The following is a 12,479-nucleotide window of genomic DNA, read 5'->3' as shown; positions in this document are numbered from 1 at the left end:
GCAACAAGAAAAAGCAAAAGTATTTGTTAGTCCGTTTAAAACAAAAAGGTCACTTTGGACACTCAGTTATTCCAGTCCTCTCCATCAGCCAGTCAAAAAACAAAAAAATGGATGCATGATGGATATCAGAGGGAAGCTCTGCAGTACAAAAACTATCAACTCATACCTGGATTTCAATAAGGACTCTAGGAGATGTATGCCATTTCTTAAAACATGCATTTTATTTATCACCTTTGTATTGCATCAGCAATCACCCAAAATCCTACTTCTAATGAACTGAAGCAATCTGTGACATAAGTAGTTTTCAATCTGTGCCCAGTTTAATCAGGCTGACTGAGTCAGGTTACTTTGAAATTAATCTTAAGGAAGTTCTGTTTTTACTGCAGTTCATGGGAATAATGTTCCCAGGCATCATCAAACAGATGCAGTAGCAAGAAGTTTAGTATAAATTTTTGGTAAACTTTACTAGGCCACATGTTCTTCCAAATGGATCCAAAAATACAAAACGTGGTAGAAAATACAGCAGATTCAGTTGATATATTCTCATAATTTTTAATAACAAATATGAATTCATTGCCAGTATAATTTTCTCTATTTCCTATAAGAACCCACAAGAACGGTTTAGTAATGAGAGAACGAAAGCCTAGATTTCAGGGACAAAAAGGCTCTGATTTCATATAATGTTTCTGAAGGCACCCCAAATGTTTCATTTTTAAAGATACCTATACTTTTATCATCACCTCTGACTAGAGAGGTACCGTTGAGCGATTTGGGGGGAAAAAATATTGGTTGACATAAAAAGGGCTGCTTAGAACAATCAAAAAAAGGAAATCAGGATTTGGTGTGTGTAAAGGGGGGTGACCATAGGAGCTATTAACATACTACTTTGAAATTAACCACGTATTGTAAGCTACAAAAGAAAAATACGTATGTAAACATGGTATAGCCCAACATGTAACATTAAAATATGCCCAAGTTTAAAATATATTATTATTAATTAAAACATCCTTTTTTTTCAACCAAATACAAGAAGATAGCATTTTAATGAACTCACAAATAATTGGAGAGAGCTTTAAATATAGAGCCCTGCCTAAATTATTATAAAGTGGTTCAGTCCTTCCTATCGTCCATATTCATTTCCGGACCATTTTCATGAAAGAAATAAAATCGGTCTTAAAACAAGATGGCTGCTTCTTAAAAAAAAAAAAAAAAAAAAAAAGCTGATTTAACAGAAAGCCAAAAACCTAGCTTTTCTAAATTGGGGAGAAAAACTTAGTCATCTTTCCCCCCCAATCTCCAAGCACGTCTTCACACATTTCCACACGGAAAACTATACATTACACTGTGCAGTTATTTAAAATTATGAATTTTTTTAAAAAGGTCTAATCTTTGTGTGCCAATAATATAATTGTCCAATACGTCAACCTACAGATATCACATGACCAAAATTCCCATGTCATACCCGAATCATGATCATCACTCATGGAAAACAGGTCACTTGCAAGTAATAACAGGAATACTACTAATGTTCTCTGTATCTCTTAAAGAAAGCCATCATAAAATATCCAGTGATATCCTATTACAAACACAACAACTATATTGGACTTTTTTTGAAGTAAACAGCCTAGGAACTTAACTGTCAGAATCTCTCCTTGAATTGCACTTTGCTGACCTTCCCTGAAGCAAATGGCAGATTAATTCTATGACATACATTATAAATATTAAAAGCATTCTCCTACATTTTGAAATAATTTTTAAATAGGTTTTCTTAAAAATCACTCAAAACTATTTTTATTTCTCACTTGACTGGAAAATAAGACCTGACAGTAACATTTTCTTCAACCTGTCAACTGTCAATTGTATAAAGGATGTTTCTAAAGATGACAAAGGTTTATTTCTCCTTATTGAAAATGATAGAATTCTACCTGAATGAAAGCTCAGGTAACCTGTGACTGTGGTACACCACTATCTCTCAGCAACTAGCTAACTTAAGTAGGAGTTTTCACTATTTTAAAATAATGTTTTTACTGAAATCTATGGCTGTTTGAAAACTATACTCAAAAGCCTCAAAACCAAGAGTTTATATCCACACCCATTTCACATTCCAAAATAGTGAACAGATTTCAGTAGTTTATAATAAATCTTTCCAAGTGGGACAAGGAGTAGAGATTATCAAGAATACTAAGATACAGGGAACTATTCCCATTTATAATCAAACTATGTGTAATAGTTATAGTACCAAAAAACCCACCTTACTTCTTTTGAATTTTAAACTAAGCAGTTCTATTGTTTTTGTGCCCTCTTGTTTATAACTGACTTAAGTTTAAAGACCTAAACGCAGACAGATTTAAGAGGAAATAGACCTCCTGGTTATGAGGAATATCCCATTCAGAAACACTGGAATTTCAAATTAATCACAAGAAACTTTTCTACAAAACAGGTCAGGATATAGGTTCAGAAGCAAACGAAAATATAAATCTAATAATATAAATCAGGCCCTTTAAAGAGACAGTAATTTATTGATGTTTAGCTGTCTAAGACCACCAGCATAAGACAAATCACTAAAAGTGAATATTAATACCTCATTTCTTATACTCCTCTTTGAGGTTTTTATACCTGAATATGAAGGTGTTATCCATCACAAATGATCAAAAGGCAATTTTTTCTCAGTTCGGAAGACTGATCATGTCTGAATATCCTGGGTAAGTGGCCAGGGCCTTCCACGCGGTACTTAGGGACACACAGGCTTCCTTTCCAACATGAAGATTCTAATCAGATCTGCTATTTTAACACTTTGTATACTATTTCTAAAAAGAACATTGAGAATATGTTCTCAACCAGCAACATAGACTGGTTCCTTACAAAAAAATAAAATGTAACTTTTAAAATCCTCATTGCTACTGGAAGTTATTCAAAACAAATACAAAAATGAAAAGGGTTGAGTGGCATCTTTTTTAAAGAACTATTAAAGCAAATGATTTATAGTGAGGGAAAACCCACTAAACAATAGATAAATGCTGCCCACATGTAAAATTCTGTTCTTAACATTTTCTTAGTCCTGTTCCACTTTGTATTTTAATGTATTCTCTTCCTCAAAGGTACACTCTTTTAGCATATTCTTCTACCAAGCTTGCGGAAGGCCAGGACTCCTGAAGGACTAATTGTATTCATTCATTTTCTTGGCCCAGCATGAAGCTGGTAGCTTGCTTGGTTCATAGCAACAGGGGAGAAGAGAAGGCGCTCATCTTTATCTGTCCCTACCCAACAGGAAATCAGGCCAGTGGACAGAATGCAATGTAATGCCTTGCTCAGAAGGCATCTTGCAAGATTAAATGGCAAGAAATTCACGAGGTTAATTTGCCCCCATATAACTAAGTGTTCCTTCCAAACCTGATCCTCAGCCTTCAAAGGTGGAAGCCTCTCGTGCTATTGATTATCAGCCAGAACACACATGGCAACAAGATATTCCTTCAGTGAACCTATGGTTTAGTTAATACCACTAAAACCAACTAACAGGGAGCCATGAACAACTGAAGGCTCTCTCTGATTCTTTTAATCACAGGGAGTTTATTGACCTTGGTCTCATGCTGGAAATGCCAAATTAGACTGTAGCCAAGTGTACCTCAAATAGCACTGATGTTCTAATCACCTAAAAAAAAAAAAAAAAAAGACAGTTGACTATTTCTGAGAGCTTATTATGAACATATAATGCATAAAATGGATGGAACAAACATCTCAGTAATTCATTTTTCTTTTCAAACTTTTAGGGAAAAGTGGCCCAAAGCAAGAAGTGTTTTTCCCTTATAGCAATTTGTAAAGTAAAAAAAAAAGGAAGTGGGGCGGGGTATGGGAGTGGGAAGGATTGACTTCAGGTCTCCAGCAAATGTATTAGGGTAAAAACAGGAGATATGAATCTCTGGCATACTGCTTTATTTTTATCCGGATGTCTACATAAATTCTGACATAAAGATCAAAATAATAAAATTACCTAATTATATCTAATGCATTACACTGAGGCTCAGAGTTGATAAAGTTAAAAAAAATTCTAAATAATGTTTTTTATTTGAGGAACTTTTAAGTTTCTAACATATAAGATATTATTTAAAACATTTAAAATTTCAAAGATAAATTTATACACGTACAAGTTTGGTGATAAAATTAATTCCAAACCAGGTTTAACTTTCCATCTTTCCTCAAAAAAAATTCTTAGATTTAAATCAAACCGATTTCCTTTATTTGTCAGTGGAAAAGGCACAGAGCTAGAATACCAGTATATGCATAATAAAACACTGATGACTCTGATTTTAAAAAATAAAACAAGTTTATTTTGAAAGGAAAAAATACCCAAGGAATTATGATCAAGGCAAAAAAAAAGTTACTACCTCTCTCTTAGCCACATACACATGATCTGTAAGCCACAAAGGTTTGGGAGTACTGACCTAGAACTCATATCACTTTCACAACTCCAAGATTACATGTTAACAAAACTAAATGGTGTCAATTACCTGCTACTCTAACATGAAATGTTTAATTTACAAGTCCCTACAAGAGTTTTAAAAGTCCAAAGAAAACATATGATCATGTTAAAATTTAGTATATACTCTGGGTGAATTATAGAGACATTTTTTTTTTCTCATCAGAACATAACACTTTAAATTGGTGATACTCAGAACCTAACAGAAGCAAAGCATTAAGTGAGAACCAATATTCTTAAAGTATACTGGTGGTATTTGCCTCCGTATTATTTTACTATTCCACCCGTTAATGCCAACTAGTAGGAAACATGTCTAATTATCCCTATCATCATTTTGGCAGCTGGTCAAAAGGAACCAAGAACTTTTCGATATACACACAATATTTAAAAGAATATTCTCATTGGAAGCACCAAACCATTTATAGCACGCTTTAGATTATGAGGCATATTCTTATATTGAGTCATCTCTATCTTTATAAGTGTAGCTGCTATGGGAAAATGTAAATAAAGTTTTATTACAGAAAGTCTCTTTAAAAGTTATTCAAAAGCTTTTTACATTCTTTAAGAAATTAAAGACAAATAACTATATTCTCTTGGACTTAGATATTCATTACTCAAAGTTACTTAGTAACGTGCTGGTTCAGAATTCAGCCTAACATTGAAAGGATCACTCTATTACTATATTTAAGTGAAATCCAGACAACTTTCCAAATTTTTAAAATATGGAAGATGCATTTAGGCAAATGTTATCATATACTTCTATTCAGATTGATATTTCTCGGTTCCTATTTCAGAAATTTGTGCCAATTCAAAACATAAAATTGGTTTTTTGGCCCACCACCCAATAAATACTAGCAACTAAAAAGTTCTCAGCATTTGAAAATTGAACATCCACTTTCTAGAAGCACATACCTAGGACGACAGATTCTATCTGATAGCGAATAAATTTAATATTTTTTCTCTGTTAATCTAGATCTATGGATGCTAATGGTAGAATCAGTAATGAAAACAATAAACTCCTAGGACTACACAAGTTACAATATAAGGTCTTTAAACCGTGGGATCAAGATATAATACTTAATTCTAATTATATTTAAACAATTTCAAATTCAACTCCATTAGTATAAACTAAAACATATTTACTTCATTTTGACACAGAATCCCTTATTAGGAGCTTAAGTGACCTTATCTTATCTAAGAAAAAAAAATTTGATCTGTTTAAGTTGCAATAAAGTTTTCAACTTTTTTCCAAAAGATTAAGTCTTCTGATCTTATTAGTTTAGCAAGTCCTAAAAAAAATAGGATTTATATAAAATCAGAAGGCATGGTTAGCTTACTTTACAAAATGATAATATTATTATTAAAAATAAAATGTAAAACACTGAATTTATAAAACTTGAAAATTCTCTAAAATGATTCTTCACTATCTTTTGAGATAAACTGTGTTTATTTCTAAACTAGTTATTTTGCATTGGCTGCTTTTAAATTACATACAAGCTGGGTTTTCTTAATACATCCCCCCCAAAAAATCTTATTCAACATTTCAGAGATAAATCTACCTACCAGTCCCCTACTTCTACAGTTATTTCTTAAAGTAAGTTTTACTGCGACAACATATGAAGATAAATGCACCCACAAACCCCTAAGAATACTAAAGTTAGAACTGAATCTCTTGGGAGAGGGGTACATTATCCTTTCTTCTAAACATAATCAAAATGATAATGATCAAATAAAAAGGTATTTCCACAAGCCTCGAATTAGAATACAGACTTGAGGATACCCTTGGTATTTTAAAATTCTACAGATTAACTTTGTCTGGGCAGATTCAAAGCCACCATGGCACCCTGAGCAGAGTTTTCTACAGGCAGGGCAAATCTATTAAAAAACATGACCTGTGACAAAAATCAATGTGCTAATCTCAATCCAAACAACAGTATCAAAAGCATAAAACAGAGATAACCTAAGATAACATGTCCTCAAACTAACTCAGACTAGCTTGACAGGTTAAGAAGGAGGGGGGAGTGGGGTGTTGCTGACTCTTTCTGTTTTAACCTAGGATGACTGGAACACCCAAGTATCCAAGTAAATTAAAACTATGAGGAAAAGATCACACTGAGAAGTTTGGAGTGGGAAGGAAAAGACGACTAAGCACAAAATGCCCCACATTCAACTAACCAGTTTCTCTGTTGTTTTATTTAATAGGGCGCTAAACTTTAGAAACAGAAATTCTCTATTTCGTATATGCTGTTTAATAAAGCCCGGGGGGGAATAAAACCAACCAACATAATGAGCCTTGCTTTTAACACCATCACAACTGGAAAGCTTGCTCTATTTGTCTTGTCAGCTTTAATAAAAGGCATCTCCTCTAGCGGGATGGCTTCTCTTTCTTTTCCTAATAGTGGTAAGTGGCATGTCAAAGAAATAGCTTCCCAACCCACCACCCACCTTCCGAAGACCATTTTTTTTTTTTTAAACCAAACGTTCAGGGATGTCTCCAGTTTTGCCGGGCGGTGCAATTTAAGATTTGGGCTACCTGGGTGTAACTATCTGTCCTGGACTAGCAGGGCAGGGTTGGGGATGGAGGGGCAGGGAGACTTTCCTCTCTCAACCGGTCGACCGCTTGTGGGGAAATCTGCCCATCTTCATCTAAGCTGGCATTACTTCAAGAGGGGAATCCCTCCCAAGCTTGAATTCAGGGGGGAAGGAGGGAGGCCGGTGGACACGGCCACCCGGAGGTAGGCAGAACTGGAGGCGCCCGCCAGCCCCCTCTCTCCCATACACCCTGGACGCGCAGCCACCAACTATGCCCTCGGCCTCCCGCCTCTCTCCTCCCAACTTCCACTCCAGCCCAGAGAAAAACCTGGGATTTTAGGTATAATCGATGCTGTTTCCCTCTTAGGCAGGCACCGAAACCAGCTAGCACCTGGAAGCTGGCGGAGGTCCCAGAGTGGCAGAGCATTATGGGCCCAGCGGGGCCGACCGCTGCCCACAGGCGGGGGAGAAAGTAGGGCTCGGAGCTGCTCTGGATCCGGAGGGGTTCCGCAGACAAGCTGGACAACCCTCACTTCTCCCCACTTCCAGAATCCCTGAGCAAGGGACGCGTCTGCGGGTGGCCAGAGTCCAGCAGGAGCGCTAGGGCGGCCCCAGGCGCCCATCTCTAGCCTTCCGCGTACCCGGCGGGCTTCGGGGACGCCCACAAAACTGTTCCAGGTAATTGCGCGTGTTCCTCCGGCTTCACACCACCAGGCCGTGGACTAAGGGCTCCCACCTCCCGGCTAGGCCAACTCCAGCAGCTCGCTCCGCACACATGACGTAACCCGGCATTAGATCAAACTTTCTGGCACCGTGAGCCCACGGGGGGCAAGGAGGTGGGAGAATCCTCTCCCCTGCCAGGCGCGCCGGGCCGAGACTGGGCCAGGGGCCGGATGATTGCCTCGCAGTTAAAAAGGAAAATAAGAGCCTAAAGCTTCCGCTTCCCAGCCCCCCTCGCTTCCCCCAGCCCGTGCACTCTGAACGCACCGAGAAAAGGGAAGAAAATTTTAAAAAAGAAAAAGAAAACTTTTGGGATGTTTGGCACGTTCTCCCTGCAGTCCCTGCGCACCCACGCTCCAGGCGGGAACTCTTGGTGGCGCGCACCCGGGACTCCCAGTGCCCAAGCGCTACGCTGGGATCGAGATGCTGGCCGGCTTGCCCGGGTGAGGAAGCGGATAAGTCTCGACTCCCCAGCTCCCGCCTTTTCCGAGTCTCCCCGCGCTCCGCAGAGGCAGCGGATCTGGGCTGCCCCGGGGACTCCCAGGGACTCCCGGCCTCTCTGAGGCAGCTTAACAAAGAGAGGCGCGACAGGAGCGCTTCCCGTGGGCGCCTCGAAAGCCATCAGCGCCCTCACGACGCAGGCTCCGAGGGTGCGCGCCGCCGGCGGCTGGTGCGCGCTGGTCCCCGCCGCCACTGCCGCTCCTTCCGCAGGGTGCCGAGGCCCGAGTATCCCCGGCTCTCCGCTCCCCCTATTGCCTTACCTGGGGTTGCTGCTGTTCCAGTAGACGGCGTAGCGGTCGGCGACGGCCTTGGAGCCTGGGTCCTGGCTGAACACACACATCCAAAGCACCAGAAACACCAGCGTCAACATCTCCACGTGCAACATCACGCCTGGCCAGCGGCGGAGCCCCCGACAAGCCGCTCCCGGGAAAGAGCAGGGATCCGGAGGGAGGGAGGGAAGGGGAGAAAGAGAGCAGGAGCCAAATAAATATGAATAAATAAGAATGAAGAGTGGCGAGAAAAGAAAGAGGCGCACACCAAGCTGGGGAGGGGAAGGAGAACGAGAAGAGGAGACGGTGGGGGGGGAGGGGGCAAGACAAACTCGCACCCCCACTGGAGGGTTCAGAAGGAAAAAAGGAATCACAAGATGGAGAGAAGCATGCGTGTGTGGTGGCGGCGGCGAGGGCGGGGGAAGGGGTGCCAAGCTGTGTCTCGAACGGCGGCGGCAGGCCGGTCACCCCGGGAGAAGGAGGTGCGCACCGGGCCGGGCGGCGGCACCGCGGGTCGGGGCAGGCGGCGGCGCACGCTGCACAGTCACCGGGAGTTGCGCGCCGCGGCCGCGGGGAGACATACACTGGCCCGCCGGGCCCGGCTCAGCGTCGGCGCCGCGGGCTGCGCACGGCTCCGCCGCCGCCCAGGGCCCTCGCAGTGCGCCCCGCTTCGCTCCAAGTTACTTTAGCGGCCGGTGAGAAACTGCAGGAGGAGGTCTCCGTGTGGATGGAGGGCTTCGCGCCTGTGGCCCCGGAGCGTGAGGACCCCCTTCCCGCGCCTCCTCCGTGCCTTAACCCGGAGACCCCTGGAAATCTCGGAGGAGTCGTAGGTGCTGCGAGTTCGGGGCGGTGTGCCGAGAAGGGTGGGGATCCGGGGCCACAAACCCAGCCCCGCCGGCGTCCTGGAACTGCTTAAGCGGCAGCTCAGCGGGCGAGGAGCGGTCTTGCCTTGCGAACCTCAAAGAAAAGTTTGGCTCTTCGTGTCTTCCGGCAGGTCCCCCGGCGGAGTCGGACTGCGGCGGCGGGAGACGACACCCCGGGCGCTGTCGGAGCCTCGGGGATTTCTCGCGCGTGCTTTTCTTGGCCGGGTGTGGGTGCACCACAGTGAATGAAGAGCAGAGGTTACGAACCAGCCAGCGAGGCGGAGCTGGGATGCCCAAACCTGCAGGACGACGCCAACCCAACTGCTGGGCTGGAGAGCGAGAGGGAAAACAATCACTTTTAAATGAATCCCTCCAACTCCTGGACGGGCTGATGTCAGTCTCCGATCGCCTTTCGGGAGCAACACTGAGCTCCCCAGACGCGGTGCCAAGAGCCTTGGGTGCGCGCTCAGAAGTGTCCCTGCGACTCCAACGGGTCCGGCCCCAAGCCCGGCAACTTGTAGAGATGCATCAATCAGTTTGAAACGGGAAAAGAGGGGGGGAGAAAAGAAGGAGGAGGAGGAGAGCGAGCGAGAGAGCGCAGGAGCGAGTGGCACCTCCCGGATGACTACATCAGAAAACCTTCCTGATCCTCCTGCAGCTGCTCCTCTTTCCCTCCTTGGGCACAGCAGCAACAAGAGGTGAAAAGCACCAACCGAATCCTAAAGCCTTTGCCAGGCGGGAAAATAAACTTGAGTGCAGCGGCAGCAGCAGCAGCACGAGCAGCCCAGGAGGGATTGAAATGACTGGCGAGAAGTGGAAAGAGGTAAAAGTCAGTTTTGCGAAAGAGGTTAAAAAAAAGAGAGAGAGAGAGAGAAAATGCTTTATGGGAAAAATCTCCTCGGGCACGCCCCCTCGTTAATGACCTGCGTGTAAAGCCGACAGCAAAGGCGACCCAGCAGCAGCCGCCGCCGCCGCCGCACCGGAGCGCAAGGCCGCGCGCGTGAACGTGGACGTGGGCGGCGCGGGCCGTGGTGGGGGGGGCCGCCGGGGCGTGTAGCGCAGGGCGCGGGGCAGGCGGGCGGCGCGAGCGCGGGTGTGAGCTCCGAACCTAGCAGGGGGAGGCGCCGCCAGCCCGCGCCCAGCCTGCGCTGCTGCCGCCGCGGCCCGGGTCATGTGGGCTGCTTTTTTTTTTTTTTTTTTTTCCCCTCCCCATGCAGTTTACTTGGAAAGCGGGGGGTGGGGTGGGTGGTTGGAGCAGCCAGTCAGTGAACGGCCTGCTGTTTGCTTACAGGTCGGGGTTTTTTCCTCTCTCTTCACTCCAACAGGATTGGTTTGTTCCACGAGAAAGAGGCGTTTTCTTAATCTCCTCCCTTCCCCACGCCTCCTACCCCCCCCTTCTCGGCCCCACCTTCCAGAAACCTGACTAATTGAATTACTGGGAGTGCCGAAGCGCCCTCTCCTCCGCCCGAACGCAGCAGCCGCACGTAACCCTTTGGATGCTGAATTCCGTCTGGGCTGAGGAGTGATTTGACATCTTTTTACCTGAGAGTGGGGTTTTTCAATTACACAGGAACCGGTTCCCATCCTGCAGCCAGCAAGCCGAAATCTGTCTCCCAGGCCCTGCAGGTGACTTGAAGTCCCCGCAGACAGGCTGGCAGGGAGCCTCAATGAATACGTGTTCGTGTAAATCTCTGCGCTGTTCCCGACGCGCACTGCCCGGCGCTGGGTTATCTTGGAAACCTGAGCGTCTCTCATGCGCCTTTCAACTCTCCTCTTCCTACCAGGGACTTAGAAGGTGCATGAGCAGGAAGCAAGACGACTCTTTAAATTGATGCTCCGAAACACATTTTTTAATTGAGAAAATCACAGTGTAAAGTCATTACAATTCAGCGCGATCCTTCAGCAGGAAGGAAATGAATGCGGCCGAGGAGCCCATAAGAAATACCTTACACCTTTTACATTTCAGCCAGCCGAGGCTGGTCGGCTGTCCACTACCCCCAAAGGGTAGATGGGTAGATGCTTTCAACGAACCCGCTGCGGGAGAAATCGGAGGTCCGGGCAGGACTTCCTTTATTCTTTGGAAAGGCCTCGCGTACCCGGACTTCTCGAGCGGGTTGCAGCGCCTTGGCCCCCGGCGGCCACGGAAGCACGATCGCCTGACAGCAAGACGGTCCGAGCGCCTTGGGACGCGTCTCGCGTCCTCCAGCGCCCGGGAAGCTAGCCAGGAGCCCAGCGCTGTGGGGCACCAACCCCTCTGGAGACTCGCCCTTGTGGAGCTCAGAGGGCTCGGGCCTTCATGATATTATTCTCTCCTGCCCTTTAGGGAGGTGGTTGCCCCGGTGGGAAGCGCTGATCCCAAGAAAGAAAGCGGTTTGGTTTTGCTCCCAAACCTTCCTGTTTCCCCTTTACTTATTAGCCCAATAAAATCAAATATCACGTTCTCCCTCCTGCGCTTTAACAGTTTTCTAGCTCAGACTTTTCCAGACGCTTCAGAATTGTTTGGAAGCGTCCAGACGCCCTCCAGTGGTGGGCCTGAAGTCCGCACCCAGCGGGGGTATTGCCTGCATCTCAGCCGGGATTGAGTTCGATGGAGAACCTGGGGTCAAGATCAATAAAGACTTGAGGGAAAGGGAACAGCTCACAAGGGCATGGGATTACCTGGACGTAATGAGCTCTTGCCTAAAAGTTGAGCCGTTCCTCAGTTACAGAAAAATTTCCTGCCTGAAGAGATCCTGAAATTGTCGTAGGAGAGTAACTTCTCTATTTGCGACTAGGTGTAAGTTGCAATCTGTGTAATTACAGACTCCATGACAGACCATCCCAACAAAGCCACCACCTTCCTAATTTAAAAAAAAAAAAAAAAAAGTAAATTCAGAATATTAACACAAATACTTGTCTACCATTTGTATAGTTCACAAAATTCCAGCAGTGAGAAAGTTGGAAAACTTAAGCCAGGGAACTAAAGGATAAGCAGTTATTTTTGAAACTAAATTTTTATTTAAAACTTGATTTACTTTCACCCCCTGGTCTGTAATCTTGCTGATGTTCAAGTTCTTGGCCTATTCTAGGGTACATTTGTTTTTTTCCTTTGCAGGATGACGCATTTCTTCCCTCAGCCTT

At 44.7% G+C, this 12,479-nt stretch overlaps 1 protein-coding gene across 2 annotated transcripts in view; it reads right to left on the bottom strand.

Moving 5' to 3' along the window:
• EFNA5 (ephrin A5) overlaps positions 1-8,739 on the bottom strand; it is a 278,238-nt gene extending 269,499 nt beyond the window's left edge. For both annotated transcript variants that reach the window (XM_032335599.1, XM_032335600.1), the window contains exon 1: positions 8,488-8,739. In XM_032335599.1, coding sequence (XP_032191490.1) covers positions 8,488-8,612 — 125 coding nt within the window. In that variant the 5' untranslated portion in view covers positions 8,613-8,739. The remainder of the gene's footprint in view (positions 1-8,487) is intronic.
• Between the last annotated feature and the right edge of the window lie 3,740 nt (positions 8,740-12,479).

Source organism: Mustela erminea, chromosome 3 (assembly GCF_009829155.1).
Source record: "Mustela erminea isolate mMusErm1 chromosome 3, mMusErm1.Pri, whole genome shotgun sequence".
Classification (NCBI taxonomy): Eukaryota; Metazoa; Chordata; class Mammalia; order Carnivora; family Mustelidae; genus Mustela; species Mustela erminea.
The sequence above is the reverse complement of the archived record's forward strand: the minus strand, read 5'-3'. Positions and strand labels throughout refer to the sequence as shown.